This window comes from Marasmius oreades, chromosome 2 (genome assembly GCF_018924745.1).
Source record: "Marasmius oreades isolate 03SP1 chromosome 2, whole genome shotgun sequence".
Classification (NCBI taxonomy): domain Eukaryota; kingdom Fungi; phylum Basidiomycota; class Agaricomycetes; order Agaricales; family Marasmiaceae; genus Marasmius; species Marasmius oreades.
This window is the reverse complement of record NC_057324.1, coordinates 397,385-411,597: the sequence shown is the minus strand read 5'-3', so window position 1 is coordinate 411,597 and position 14,213 is coordinate 397,385. Positions and strand designations below refer to the sequence as shown.

At 48.7% G+C, this 14,213-nt stretch overlaps 5 protein-coding genes across 5 annotated transcripts; 4 read left to right on the top strand and 1 right to left on the bottom strand.

Annotated features, from left to right (window-relative positions):
- Nucleotides 1-285: 285 nt before the first annotated feature.
- E1B28_003725 (uncharacterized protein) lies at nucleotides 286-1,158 on the bottom strand (the record flags this gene model as incomplete). Its single annotated transcript, XM_043148155.1, has 2 exons — nucleotides 286-351; nucleotides 409-1,158. The coding sequence occupies 2 exons, from the start codon at nucleotides 1,156-1,158 to the stop codon at nucleotides 286-288; spliced, it is 816 nt and encodes a 271-aa protein (XP_043012747.1).
- Nucleotides 1,159-1,551: 393 nt separating this feature from the next.
- Nucleotides 1,552-2,612, top strand: E1B28_003724 (uncharacterized protein; the record flags this gene model as incomplete). The annotated part of the gene is made up of 3 exons (XM_043148154.1): nucleotides 1,552-2,184; nucleotides 2,262-2,474; nucleotides 2,526-2,612. The coding sequence occupies 3 exons, from the start codon at nucleotides 1,552-1,554 to the stop codon at nucleotides 2,610-2,612; spliced, it is 933 nt and encodes a 310-aa protein (XP_043012746.1).
- Nucleotides 2,613-5,457: 2,845 nt separating this feature from the next.
- Nucleotides 5,458-6,852, top strand: E1B28_003723 (uncharacterized protein; the record flags this gene model as incomplete). Its single annotated transcript, XM_043148153.1, has 3 exons — nucleotides 5,458-5,815; nucleotides 5,872-6,135; nucleotides 6,194-6,852. The coding sequence occupies 3 exons, from the start codon at nucleotides 5,458-5,460 to the stop codon at nucleotides 6,850-6,852; spliced, it is 1,281 nt and encodes a 426-aa protein (XP_043012745.1).
- A 1,030-nt stretch (nucleotides 6,853-7,882) lies between these two features.
- E1B28_003722 (uncharacterized protein) lies at nucleotides 7,883-11,506 on the top strand. The gene is made up of 10 exons (XM_043148152.1): nucleotides 7,883-8,187; nucleotides 8,249-8,260; nucleotides 8,309-8,371; nucleotides 8,421-8,449; nucleotides 8,502-8,623; nucleotides 8,672-8,702; nucleotides 8,774-8,804; nucleotides 8,860-9,191; nucleotides 9,247-9,477; nucleotides 9,546-11,506. The coding sequence occupies exons 1-10, from the start codon at nucleotides 7,958-7,960 to the stop codon at nucleotides 11,099-11,101; spliced, it is 2,637 nt and encodes an 878-aa protein (XP_043012744.1). The 5' UTR covers nucleotides 7,883-7,957; the 3' UTR covers nucleotides 11,102-11,506.
- A 339-nt stretch (nucleotides 11,507-11,845) lies between these two features.
- E1B28_003721 (uncharacterized protein) lies at nucleotides 11,846-12,595 on the top strand (the record flags this gene model as incomplete). Its single annotated transcript, XM_043148151.1, has 4 exons — nucleotides 11,846-11,915; nucleotides 11,979-12,198; nucleotides 12,265-12,447; nucleotides 12,511-12,595. The coding sequence occupies 4 exons, from the start codon at nucleotides 11,846-11,848 to the stop codon at nucleotides 12,593-12,595; spliced, it is 558 nt and encodes a 185-aa protein (XP_043012743.1).
- Between the last annotated feature and the right edge of the window lie 1,618 nt (nucleotides 12,596-14,213).

Below are 14,213 nucleotides of genomic sequence, written 5' to 3'. Positions count from 1 at the left end.
ACTAGTGAAATGCCAGCTCGAACCCTGTCGCGCGCCGCTCAGCGCTGGCAGCGGACGCCTTCTGCACACCGGAGACAGCTATCACTGACACCCACCCGAGTGGGGTTCCGCCCGGTCATCGGGGAAGAATGACTCTCAAGACAAACGCAAATCGTGTCATCTGAACCCGAGTTTGATTTTTGAACGCCCGAAACAAATGGTATTTTGATGTATCGCGATTTACATCGAGGCAGTGACAATTGAAACAGTTGAATTGAAGTACATTGCTTTGCTGTGAGCAGTCGATCACCAGATATAAGGGAGAAGCTTGTACGGCACTCTTCGCTTGTACTCTGCCCATGCTCTGTCATACTGCGCCAAAGCGAATGTCAGCTAGCCGTAAAGTTCGTAAAGGATTGAAATGCTCACCCTCAGAGAACAATACTCATCTAACTCAGGGATAGAGCTCCTTTCAAAGAAGAAGAAATTGAAGAGCCCAATCACAGCACCAAAGGTCCATCCTCCTGCCGCAGTTGCAGCTCCAGCCCTCCACAACATATATCCTCCATAGTTGATATGCCTAGCCATACCGAACAATCCATCCATGTACACCTTCCCTTGATTCCTTGGATCATCCTTGAACGCTTTCCTCTGCACCTCTGAGATCCACTCCAACGCAATGCCAGTCACAAACAACGCGCTTCCGACCAATAGTCTGGGTGAAGTAAGATCCCACTCTTCAGGAGGCGTGGAGATGGCGGATGTGGCAGTGTTCAGGAAAACAAGCGAGTTGAGAGAGTTCATGAACCCGTTGAATAAACCAACTCCAATAGATTGGAATGGAGACATTTCGTCACGTGAAACCCGCAAAACCCAATAGTTCTGCTTCAACATGGAGCCAACTGACATGGCAAGCAGCACCGTGCGGTACGGCGAGAGACCAAGGAAGCTGGTGATAGCACCTTGTTGGGTCGCAGCGGGGAGGTAAGGAAGAAGAACCTGTCCCCCTAAAGCTTCGATAGTAGGAGTACCAAGACCATAACGGAGGATCTGGTACTGAAGTGGAACGTCTGCAAGGCGAGAGAGAGAGAACACGAGACGACTGAAGAACGTATTAGGAACGCCATTCCGCCTGATAAGAGGATGCGAGAGATTGCGTTTTGGCACTGGTTGTGACATGGTGGGGGTTTGGGAAAAAAAGATATGCACATCCAGCGATGACGCCACTATATGTGAACGAGAACACAACAAACATAAATAAATTTCCCGTGGGGTGATGTCATAGATGTCCTCCAGTCACACGACATAGTCGTCACTCGTTCCATCCATACCCATGAATGAGCCACTCCATTCCCTCAAAAACAAACACGAACTCACCTCATGTACATCGCATGCCTTCCCAACAAGAAGCAATCTGGGGCGGGAACGGATAAAGGCTCGCCATGTTCCTTCGTCCCTCCCAATCATAGCAATCCGATAACATCTCATGCCCAAACTTCGACGACAACAAACAACACGACGAGAGGATAAAAACCAACACCAGCTCTTCTCTCAAACCCAATGGACAACACCATGAGGTTCGCTCCATGGATGACATCGTGCCCATCCGACAACGACCATCGGACCCATCACACCCTTGGGAAATTCTGGGTTGCCATCGCACCGCGGCCACGACCCACAGGAACGTCAGGATGCGTGACCCATAAATTTGTATCCATCCTAATAGTAACGATATTCAAATCTCGCATAGCCCAGTTCTTTCTTCTCCCGTTTCCGCAACTGAAATCGTTGGCTTCGAGAACGACATGGGCGTGGGTGTGGGACTGGGTTGGTAGAGGGTTGAGATGGAAGAAGAGGAGAGGATATGGACAGGAGGTGTATGAGACGCCAGAAAAAGAGCAAGAGTACTGGGATTCGGCGAGGGGGTACAGAAGGCAGTTGCAGAAAAGCGATGCAAGGTTCCAACACATCGACAGGTGTGTTGATATGGGAAGAGGTGGAGGTTGGATGAAACCGAGCAACGAGGTTTACGATGATATTGAGGCGACGATCCCGGTCATCACCGCGTACCAACCAGCGTTACCCCCTACGCGTTTCTCCAAGCAAGGGAAAGGGAAAAGGGACTCCCTTGACGAAGGAACCGAATACGTTCTTCCCTCGAAAACGTTCTGTAAATGGCATAGGATGGTATATCCTCCCAGTTCCGTACGTTTTGTTCTTCCCCAGCAATCGATAAGCAGGATGCTGAGAAGCCCCCCCCCTCCCCTCCCTGCTTCCAATAGCAGCAGCTTACGTTGTCACAAGCATCCAAATTGAGATATTTCTATTCTAACCGTGATAGACGGGAGATGCGTCGCATTACACGATTACTCCCGAACAGAGTCGTCTTCGATCCGAGGTGGAAATGGACGACTGAATACCGAGATATGTGGATGAGGTGGTTGGAGGGGAAAGGTCATGATATCTGCATTGTATTTCAAGATGACGAGAGCCAGGTTTGATAGGTTCCAGGATCGCCCCAGCTATCTATCTAATAGTCCGTTCAGAATCAGAGTGTGAGGTTTGACCTTGCGAACATGAACATACCTGAGCTGTTCCTCCTCCCAAAAGCAGCTTCCGAGCATGCCGAATGAGCCGGCAGGTCAATGTGTCAACAACCGGTGGACACAAGTCGTGGGCCTAAGCAGCAAATGCTGTGTGATTGCTGTATAAAATGTTACTTCTAGCCTGCCAACAGGAGATGGAGCCTAAGCCGATCCTGTATAGAAGCAAAATACGGTCGGTACCCCAACGAAAAGAGTAAACCCCGTAAAACGCACCATCCAACACCGTTCCTCTCGACGCTTCGTTGTCACGTTACTGCCTTTCTTTATCACCTGAAAGCCTGCAGTCAGAGCGTTTCGCCTTAGGGTTGGTGTTCTTAATACGTTGACTTTCGTTCGCGTTTTGTCCCAGGGTCCAGACCGCTATCACTACTTCCGTTGGGGGAATGTGGTTTACAGGCTACAGCACCTGCGTCAAGAAAATTTCTGGATTCGATAGCAATCTTTTTTCCTGTCAAGACGGGTTAATAAGTCATCTCGTACGATAAGCAACGGAGTTCGTACCTGTATGAGCGGTCATTAATTCATTTCCGATAACTGGCCGCCCGTAAGTATATAGAACAAATTTTCGAGGTCGAGGGTAGTAATGTACAGTAACAGGATGTCACAAAGTGTGTAGAAAAGTGTAACGACACGCCCACGTGATATACACGTGGGTTCATTTCCTTTCCGTTTCACCATCGACCGCATCGAGAACCATGCATTGAGTTTGGATTTTGGGCTGCGTTCTGGATTCGATGACGACGCCACAAATAGAATACAGAAGAAATAAGAAAGGAATAGGATACCGGGCGATGGTGAGTTTCGCTTTGGCTTCACTTCATTATTTCTACTGATCACTGTGGATTTGCGTTTTGTGCTAGTATAACAGATACATGTCGGGATGCAGATCTGCATAAATATTGCTCTGTTCAGTGCGGGTTCAGTGGGTTACTATGCGAATCGAAGCTATCTACCTTCGATTGTCTTCCGATAAGCAGTAACGGAGAAGCGCTCGCGATGAAGAAACTTGAAAGGTTTTTGCGGTATTTTTGTCGTATAGGGCAAGGAGTACCATGCTCATTCCCATTACTCCTTCGAATCATCGGCAACTGTAGTCACGAACGGCTATCCAACGATCCTCGCTCCCGACTCCGGTATAGTAGTACCCCTCCAAAAGGTTCAACCTGCAGACACAGGTGAAATTGCCCCTCATTTTCGATCTTTGTGAGTCCGAGCAACCCGTTCTTACCGTCTTATCGTTCATTCTAAATTCACACACGTAGTATGCGCAGTAGAAGCGGATTGAATGGAACAGCAGTTCATCGACGTCCGTGATGGACGCACGAAGGTGGAAGATGTCTCTCCAAATACCTAGTCACTTTCCTACTGGGACGGGAAACCCCTCAATACAGGCCGAACATCGGGGGTCCTCTAATTACGGGCTAGAGGTACCATCAGTACTCAAGGCTATTGAAGGATTGCCCAACTCGTATACACCGTGGAGAAAGAAAGGACGCTCGTGGCTCCCCCAATTCGTGTACCCGACTTTTGACTCGAAGGTATGTGAACATTCTCAATGACACCAGGCAAGGCTTATTATGATTCTTTCATTCCGCGGTAAATTCAGGTGTCGCCGGTGTGAAAACAACTTTCGGTCTGCTCTACGCGTCGGTAAAAAACTATTACACGGCGGACTTTTGACGAGACATGCCAGGACATGCTGTCGTATTATCCTCACAACCTCCCGCGCCATGCGTATACCGACCCGAAACGAGGCTAGAAGCTCGATTCAGAAAAAAAGAACGACGATTAGATGCGAAGTATACATAAAACCATAGGGTGTTGCCGTGTGGGGGACTCGGGCGTCGGTTACTCTCAGATGATTCACGCGTCGCTTTTCGACAGAATATATTCCGCGTTGAGTGCCTCAGTACTTATGTTCGATGTACTGACTCATGAATGCCCTGGACTGCAGGTGCTTCACGATGATGTTCCCTGCATCTTCGAAGAGTCAAAAAGGTGCTCGTGCGCTAACTCCTCCGGCGGGTATTTGACATTGACGCGAATCCAAGCTTCAGTTCATGAATGACAGGTATAATGGGGGAAATGGATGTTATTCCTTTACCTCGTTTCCTGCAAATCATGACGATAGAATTCTATTGATGCGCAAAAGCTCAATTATTCCCATCACACGACAAAGTTCTTAGGAGCACCCCCAAAACGCCTCGCGTAGATCATAGGACAGGCCTTGAGGCTCCTCAAGGTCTGCATCAATGCCCAGAAATCTGTTGTGGAAAATTACTTAAGAAATTGACGTGGACCGGAAGAGTTTACCTCATATTTACTTGAATTTCCTCGCTTGGACACCGAACGCTTTCTGATAGCTCAGGTACGTTTTCTCGCTTCCTTTGAGAAAATTCATCTCTCATTCTTGCAATGGCCTTTCTTGCCCGTTCAGCGTTCGTAGGCCTCTCTTCGGGACAATTTGGAATAGGAACAGCTTTGAATGGTTAAATTTAGCGAGCACGTTTTGGGAACCGCATAATAAGGTTCCTTCGCTGCTTCTTCGGTTGATACTTATCAATTCTCGGGTTCTGATAGGATGGTTGCAGTGCGGATGGAAGTTTCACTCAGGGTCGACATAAGGGTCCGTAGACATCGAAACACTGCCGCGAATTGCATCGCATCGCTAAAACTTGCTTATTTCAGCTTCAATTTTTACTTCATAACATGGACACACATCGTCTACAAATGCCACCCTGGAATTCTCGTGGAGACACACACGAGGCTCGGGGTTTCCTGGCCTTGCAGTATAAGAAGTCCAGGCCGTAACGCAAATCATTCTCGTTCTCCTTCTTTTCCTCCCCCTTCTAACGACCCACACGACACGACCATGACTTCCTACCTGAAAAGCATTTTCGGAGTGCGTTCGTCCTCAAAATCCTCTGAAGGCCGCTCCAAATCCCACTCTCGTTCACACTCTGTACCAACAATCCAAACGACGAATACTAGTGGACCAGCAGTACCTCCCAATTACATCTATACGACCGTTGCTCCTTCCTCCACTTCGAACCATGGTCATAGTCCAACGTGTCCGCCGACAAGACCTTCTCCTTTACGTTACAATACATACGATGCTTCTACTATGAAGAACCTGAAGCATCACGACCGTTCATGCTCGTCAGGCTCATCCGCTTCTGTTTCGGCGCGTTCACCATCTGGGACTGTCAGCTACAAATCAGGAGACAATTGTATGTTTTGAACGCGTTCTGCTGTGTTTACATTCAATCTGACAATCTCAACCAAGACTTTCCATACCCCATATACACACCATCATCATCCCACCATTCCAACTCGCGTTCGAACTCCAACTCTTCCATCTATCCTTCTTCGGTCTCGAGCCACCACAGCAATCAAAGCCATGGAAGTCATAGCCAGCACAGTCATCACAGCCATCACAGCCAGTATCCCCCGGCTCCCCCTCGCACTTCAAGCTCAGGAAGCGTCACTTCTCGTCCTGCGCTTAAACAGACTCATACGTGGCATGGCGGTATTAAGCAAGATGGCCCCCGTACGTTATTGTCAGCTATTCACTTTTGCGCATTCCTCTCATTCATTTTTCTGTGTAGGTCCTCACGTATCTTTTGTCAACCCCAAGCGACCGAGAACCCTGAACATGCATCCACTCCTCGCATCAAGTGCCCATAACCGCGCTCCCATCTCATACGACGTGATGTTCTCACCAAACTCCTCGACTATCGTTGACCGAAGCACAAGGACAACCGTTCCATCACATACGTTGGGTCAACCATGCACTGATCCTCCGACGCTTGGAAAGTTGGTATTGAGAAGCGATAAGTTCCCATGGGCCGTAGTCGTTCATGCCGGAATTGGAATCGCTTCGAGCGGTACCGGTACCGCAGTCCCTGTAAAGTCACCTGCAAAGTTCTACCTCGCCGGCGGCGGTGGTGGTTCAACTTCAAATTCTAATTCCAACTCTCTCTCTGCTCATACCCGCGTTAGCAATCTCGATCTCATACACGCGATACACAACACACTCTCCACTCGTGTGACCAAGGAGGAGTGGGATGCGCTTGGTTCGGGTAGTCGGGCGCAAAGTAAGGTGACGAAAGCGTATGAGCGGAGATGTCGTGCCTTGCGCGGTGGATGGGATCAGGGTGTTAAGAGGATTGATTGGTTGGGTGAGAAAACGAGGTTGATTGGCGTTGAAGTTGATAAAGCGGCGAGTGAGACGGGTGTCGCTAAGTTGGTGTTTGGTAAACCATGAACAGTCGTGGCCGAGGACTGTCGCGGATGTTGGTGGCTTTTTTCGTAAAAAAGTTGATGCACGTTTTTCTTCGTGTCGTTTTGTCGCTGTGGTGGTGTGGTTTTGTTAAGTATTTCATTTCATTATTTTGTCGGGTTTAGGTGTTCGATGGATAGTATTATTTCCTTCCGATGGATAATACATTATGTACATGTAACATTATCGTCCGGTTACTCGCTATCGTTGCTTGCATTCTTGTTTTTTTTTTCTTCTTGGTACCGTGCATGACAATCCACGACAATTCATGACACGATCGATATTTATCGTACGACTTTACTTGAAGTGCTGTATGATACTCCACTTGCAGTATTGAATGTTTTTTGAACCCTAGTTTCGAATGTGTTGGAGCTACACAGCATGTTTTATGCAACTGTACATGAGGCAGATGAAATTCCGAACCGCTCGTTTGCGAATGCTTTGCTTTGATACTCCAAAGCGCGCGGCCACAAGAATCCAGGATCATCATCCAACATTACCGGAGTCCCCTTCCTTACTTATTCGTAGTAGCCTTTCCGAGTACCCGGAGAAGGTTCGTGTATGTAGGAGAGAAGAATGGCGCTTCCGCTGCCCTGATGATGAGTTTGAAAATCGGGTCCGGCAAAGGACGTCGTATATTGCATTCGTTGAATGAATGCGAGGCTTCCCGCGAAAATGAAGGATGGTTCTTATGACAAGGTCGATGGCTTGAGCGTCTGGATCGGACCTGCATGATTCCTTGTAATTACACTGGACCGATAGCTATACTCTCAAGCCCGAATGAGCTCAAGGGTCAAATACTAGTACATTCCCTTTTGTTGAAATAGCACCACCGAGGAGTCACCTAACGGCCCGTGGGAATCGGTATGAACCACGCAAGAAAGAGGTTCGGAAGCGACCGAAGTCGACAAGTAGAGTTTGACTCCAGGTCAGATCTTGTTAGTGAAGTGAAAAATGACGCGAGTTCCAGTGTCCAAGTTGCTTGCCGTCACATTGCAAATCATTTTCTCACGCCGTGACCCTTAACCTCCTTCCACAACGTTGCCTGGACGTCAACCACGAGGACGACGACGAAGAAAGCCTAACGACGATGCCCTCTTACAACAGTCTATCCCTCCATCAACGACTAGCAGCTCTCTCCACTGCTTCCTCTTCTCCAATTACTCACTATGACCAGTCGCTCAAGTCGCCAATAACTCCCAGAAGGTCCTTCTTCCACGCTCCCTGGTCAAGACGACAGACGGAATCCGATCACAAGGAGATTGGGATAGTTCAGGAAGCCATGTCCAAGCTGATATTCCAAGCTGGTGTTGACTTTGAGTAAGGAGCCAATATTCGGTCACCATTTCGCAGGTGCTAATTCAAGAGCCTTGTTTGATAGGACACGGCCAATGTATGTCGTTTCTGTATATTGAAGAAGTGGTTTTGATGGGCCCTATAGGGTTGTTGTGAATGCTTCTGCATTGCCAGACCCGCGACAAGTAAATTATGATATTCTACTTTCGTGCGTTCTATACTTTTCACAAACGTGCTTCTACTGAAATCTCTTCTAGACGAGTATTATTGTACCTAGATCTATATGGTATTATCAAGCTTTCCTTACCACCGCCCGAAACTTATCCGTATTGCGACAGTTGAATCCGATTACACGGTTGTCTTCTTCGCTGCAGGAGGAAGCCATTCACCAGGCTGGAACTGGGTTTGGAAGGCTTACAGAAGTCTCAGCCGCAAGTACAGGAAGAACCTCAAACGGCTTGTGAGTATTTCATAATTTAGGCAAGTAAGTCGCTGACGGTTCCTGCAGTATGTCGTCCATTCTACGTTTTTCTCGAAGAGTACGTTCGTTTCATCCTTTCATTACGGAACATTCATCACGTCGTTCGCTAATACTTCAATCATTCCACAGTGTTGTTTTCGCTTGCTGGCGCTGTCATCAGGTTCGTCCTCTACCTCCGATCTCCAAACACCACCCTAAACAACCGTCGTCAATAGTCCCAAATTCTTCCGCAAAATAACTTATATCTCCAATCTTTCCGAATTGGCCTATCATATTCCTTTGACCCAAATCGACATACCACCTACAGTTTACTCGGAGAATCTCAAATGTGAGAGCACCATTACCCTACCTACACCGATACCTTCAAGCATATTTGGTGTGCCCCTAGAGGACATCATGGGCTATCAAGGTGAAAAGGGGGGCGTTCCGAGAGTAGTGAAGGACGCTGTTGCCTTCATTAGAGAAACTGGGATGGAAGAAGAAGGGATATTCCGGAGGAGTCCAAGTAGTACGATGTTAAGAGCTGCGAGGGAGGCATATGACCGAGGTATGAGCCTGCCGCTCCTTTTCCTATTCTATACCCATGAGTTCCTTCACTGTAGGAAACGTTGTCTCGCTCGAAAACTTCGCAGACCCACATCTCGCAGCCGTTCTGCTCAAAAAGTACCTACGGGATCTACCTGAGCCTATCTTCCCCGAGGCGCTGTATCCCACCATCCGACGGTGCCCTCCGCCTACAGACCCGACAGATATGGCAGCCGTGATGTATGTGCGGGATGTGCTACTACCAGAGTTGCCTCCGTGTGCGTATATCCTGTTGAGCTGTGTGCTACGTACGTCGGACTCCTCTATAGTATGGGACACCCAGCTGACAAGGGGGCTTTCTTCCTCTTGTATCCAGAGCTACTGCATGAAATCTCCCTCCACTCTTCTTCCAACCGAATGGACGCCTACAACTTGGCGGTCGTTATCTCTCCCAACCTAGTCAAGAGCAACAATCCCGCTCGGGATGTGATGATGTGTATGCCGCAAGGAGCGCCAGCACTCTTTGATGGTCATTCTCCTCCTTCCCCTCCTATGGACAGCCCTGGTTCCCATTCTCCTCAGACACCGACGCCGCGCTCGCGCTCGCAAACACCCACATCTGCGGCTTCCCTTGCGGACCCCAGAACGCCCGTGGTATCCGTTACGAGCAGTACACCCGACACCTCGCCCCGGCCACCGGATGTGAATACCAATACCACCACTCTTGGGACTATCATCAAACTTTGTATACAGCGATACTACGAAGTTTTTGATGAGGTCCGTGATCCTACGGAAGCTACTGCTGTTACTGCTCTCCCTCCTCACACTGAAGAAGCGGAGTTTGTGGGTGATGCGGGGAAAGGAACGATTGGGAGAGGGTTCGGGTTTGGGATGGATATAGAGTTGAGTGGTAGTGAGGGTGAGGGTGAAAGTGATGATGGAGGAGTTGAAGTCAAGGATGGCAACAACTTATTGGGGTTTCGGTTTGGCGACGGGGGGTCGGGCACGGGCACGGGCACGGGCACGGTGAAAGGTCGGAATTGGAATTGGAATTTGAACACTAGGACTGGTGGTGCTGCTGGTGCTGGTGCCGGTGCTACAACCACCGGTACAGTCAGCCGTGCGTTTAGGAAGCTCAGTAGTGGTGGGCTTCTTCCAGGGGTTGGGGTTGATTATAACTTCGATACGGATGAAGTTTTGTTTGCCAAGCTTCAACATCACCGGAGACAGAGTAGCGGCCGGCATAGTATGCGGAGTACTGGCACGACGGATGATGAAGAGATTGATGATGCGATGTTGATCATGCCGCTGGGTCCTCCTAGTCCCAGACAATCGCCTACCTCCGCCTTCCCCTCACCCGTACCTCATTCTCCGAACCACATATCTTCGCCCACATCACCCTCGTCTCCTGCGAGACCACCGAGCTCATGGGAGAACCACAAGTATAACTATACGACTGTTGGGTCTAACTACGCGACGTATAAGTCCAAGTCGAGGGTACAACGAGCGGCGAATCCTTATGCCCCAAGTACTTCTCAATCACATTCGTATCCTACGAGCACACCCTCCTCCATCCATTCTGGTAGCGGGGGTGGTGGGTTTTCGTATGCTGGGAAGGCTCGATCTGTGATATCTATCGAGAAAGGTGGTGGAAGTGCTTTTGGTGGTACTATCGGAAAGGGATCGATTTCTGTGGGAAGGGGTACCATGAAAGGGGGTACTACTACGAGGAAGAGTGTAGGTGCTGGGGTCGAAGCGGTGGGGATTACAGCGGAGGGATTCTTTACGCCTCCTCCACCCGTACCGCCGTCACCTTCTGGGGTTGGGGTTGAGAAGGAGGAGGAGGAGGAGGAAGGGGTTGGTGATGGCAGGGCGAGGAGCGAGGACGATTCTGTTGATACCCCCACTGCTGAGGTTCCGCCTTCTGCTTAACTAAAGGCCAGCGAAGGGGGGGGAGGGCTTGGTTGTGCAGTTTACCTTGGTAATGGCTTTCGAGGCACATGGATTTTTACGGAATCTGCATTCCTCATCACCTCTCCTCCCCTTCAACACATATTTACTCGCCCTCCTTTCACTCTCGGGCATCATGGGGGTGGATATCTGTATCTGATACAGCCCGATTAACGCAGGTCACAACGATCTTCAGAGGTCCCTTGGGGATCGCCTTGTGGTCAAACGCGATCCGCAAACAGGCATCTTAGTTGGGTTTTGAGTCACCACAAGGCGAAACCAGACGATTGTGATGGATTTTTTTGAGGAAGTAGCGTTGCTATAATTTACCACCTGTGTTTATCTTTCCCGCGTATGAATCGAGTTTGATTTCCTGTGCATGCCTCATTTTGTTGTTTCCATCGCACCGACCGCGCGCTGATGCGTAGATCCTTGATGTGGTCGCCTGGTTGTCAATGTGGCTTTACCGCCACAGTCTTGAAACGAATCAACCGCGCAGTTTTTTGGGCTTTGCCCGCAGCCTCTCCAGAGGATTGCTGCGGTTTTAAAACAATCATATCGAACTTGAAATTGTCGGGAAATGTACTATAAATCGTGTTGAAGGCGAAGGGAGTTTCTTCATTCCAGCTTCTTCCAACTCTCAACTTCTTCTCCTGTCTAACCGACCTGGTGTCGATTGCCTTTGTTTTTCACGTTCTCGAACCTTTTTTTCCTTCTTTTTACGTCATGACTCGTTTCAACCTTGCACTCGTTTATATCTTCCTGGCCGCCTGGTCGGTCAACGTTTCTCAATCAGGTGAGGGGATGACTTTTTCAGAAAACCCTCTACCTTCCTTCTGCTGACTGTTTTTCGTACCAGTTCCTTTGCCTCGGGCAAGCACTGATACTGGCACCGTCATTCCATTGTCACAGGCGAGCAACGGAACCAGCGGCAATCATGGCAATACTACGACTACTACCACCACTGGCAACACCAACAGCACCGCTATCAAGACTGACAGTCTCCAATGCAATATCGCCCGTGCAGTAATTATTACAGACCTCGGCGAAACTAACGCTCTTCTTCAACAAATTGACACGTACGTACCTACCGACACAGTATACTCATCTATTACGACCAACTCAAACCTCGTCCGGTTCCTCAGATCCAACAGCCAAACTCTCGCCACAGCCGTCTCTCGCGCCCGAGAAGGCGTCCAAACCGCAGGAGAAGGTATCAAGGGTATCCTTACTGCATTGATATCTGGAACGACCCCACCTGCGGATGGCAGGAAGGTAGTTGATCAAGGGCTTGGGACTACTTTGCAGGCGTTGACTGGGTTAAATTCGTATGTTTGGCCCTTGGGGGTTTTTTTCTTGAAGACTTAAGAGCTAACATGTTTTATTGATAGCACCGACACGGGGGTGACGAACGCGTTGAACAAGCTCAAGGACGCGATTGCTGCTGGAGATGAGGTTGTGGCTACCTGTCGGTAGATCGAATACGCAAACTGTGATATTTTTTTGTGTGTCGTGCCTCGCGAAATATAATATGTGGAGGTGTTTTCCACCCTCGAATCCCAGCTTTCTGATTGTTAAATCGATCCTACAGTCGGGAAAAAGTTACTTGTGGGTTATGGTACATGAAACTGGATACGCAGCAGTTGAGATCCAAGCCAAACAATAAAAGAGTACAATCCAAAATCCGTATATTAGTCCATTGTTCGTAACATCAGTTGTGAATCATAACCTGCTCTTCACCGTGTTGGTTCCCCCGGAGGACAGGATAGCCGCGTTCTTGACAAGAGACTCAAAAACAATCTCTCCTAGTCGGTCCGGCACCTCCAAAGGGACCTGAAAAGGGGAGTTAGACCTGGCGTCGGCGGTGATTTCTCGTTGACACGTACTAAATGTCCGGCGTCAGGTATGACGGTAATTGAAGCAAAATTTCTCCCAGACTTGGGGTCAATCAGCGCGTCGTGTGTACGTTTTGGCCTAGAATATGACGACAAATTTGAGTGCAACTCCACAAGGATCCACTTGACAATTGACTTGCATGAAGTCGCATATGCCGCCGAGTATCAGGTGGACAGGTTTTTCGGTACACGCTTTGTTAAGATCTTGAACAGGTTTCGTTGCACCGTCAGGATCCCTATACATTGCCTGAAGGGAGCAGGGTAAAAGGGGGAGAATATTCGCGTGGAAAACGATACTTACCGCTTCTTGATCTCTCGTACATGCAAGAGTGACACCAGGGTAAGGGCTTTCCTTGAAGTAAGAGCCCTGGTGAGGTACAACGCCGTATTTCTATAAATAAGGTTAGCAAAAAACAATTGAAAAGAGATGTCAAACTCAACAATAAACACGTCAAGGATCCGAGGGTCCCATTTTTTTGTTCTATCTCTCCTCTTCAAAGCAGTCATAGCAGTCGCTCGATCTGGCCATACATCACGTCGTTCGTATGCACCTTTGATGAGTAGCGCACGCAGCTTTTTTAGATGGTGAGGTCCGTCTGCACTGAGCATTGGATCCACGATGATAAGAGATTTAAACGGTCGTGGATCTGGGAAAGTTGGAGAGGAAAAAGATTGAAGCATACACCTGCAGGACCAACGTCACTTCGAGTATAAGAGTGCAAAGTTTGTACTGACATGGCGTTCCCTCCCAAAGAATGCCCAATTCCGCATAACTTGCGCTTGTAAAAGTCGACCTTTGCACCGTAATTTGGACCAGCAGAAAGGAAGTGGTGTACTGCGCGACCATACTTCTCACATGTAACTGTATCATTCCCGTCAATTTACACGTTGAAGTCTGGTAAAAGAAGATTCAAAACGCACAATTGAGATACCACTCTTCCTGCTGCAGCACCCTCTCATTCAATCTCCCGCTTGCACCGTGATTAGGACAATCCAAACACCACGCTTCTCGTATCTTCACCACACCCTTCTTCCTCTTCTTATATTTCAGCGCCAACTCAAAAACTTTCTGCAAAGTCGGTTCCCAAGATTCTTTATGACTGCTCGTTGCATGAAGGAAAATTAACGTCCATGCATCCTCCGTTTCGTCCAGAATTTCAGGCAGCCAGTACCGTTTTGCTGTCAGATAGAGTGGATAT

Coding starts and splice junctions, on each gene's coding strand:
- E1B28_003722 (XM_043148152.1), top strand. CDS start 7,958: ATGCCCTCTTACAACAGTCTATCCCTCCATCAACGACTAGCAGCTCTC. Junction 8,450..8,501: donor ATTGTACCTAGATCTATATG/GTATTATCAAGC, acceptor GTATTGCGACAG/TTGAATCCGATTACACGGTT. Junction 8,703..8,773: donor TTCTACGTTTTTCTCGAAGA/GTACGTTCGTTT, acceptor ATCATTCCACAG/TGTTGTTTTCGCTTGCTGGC.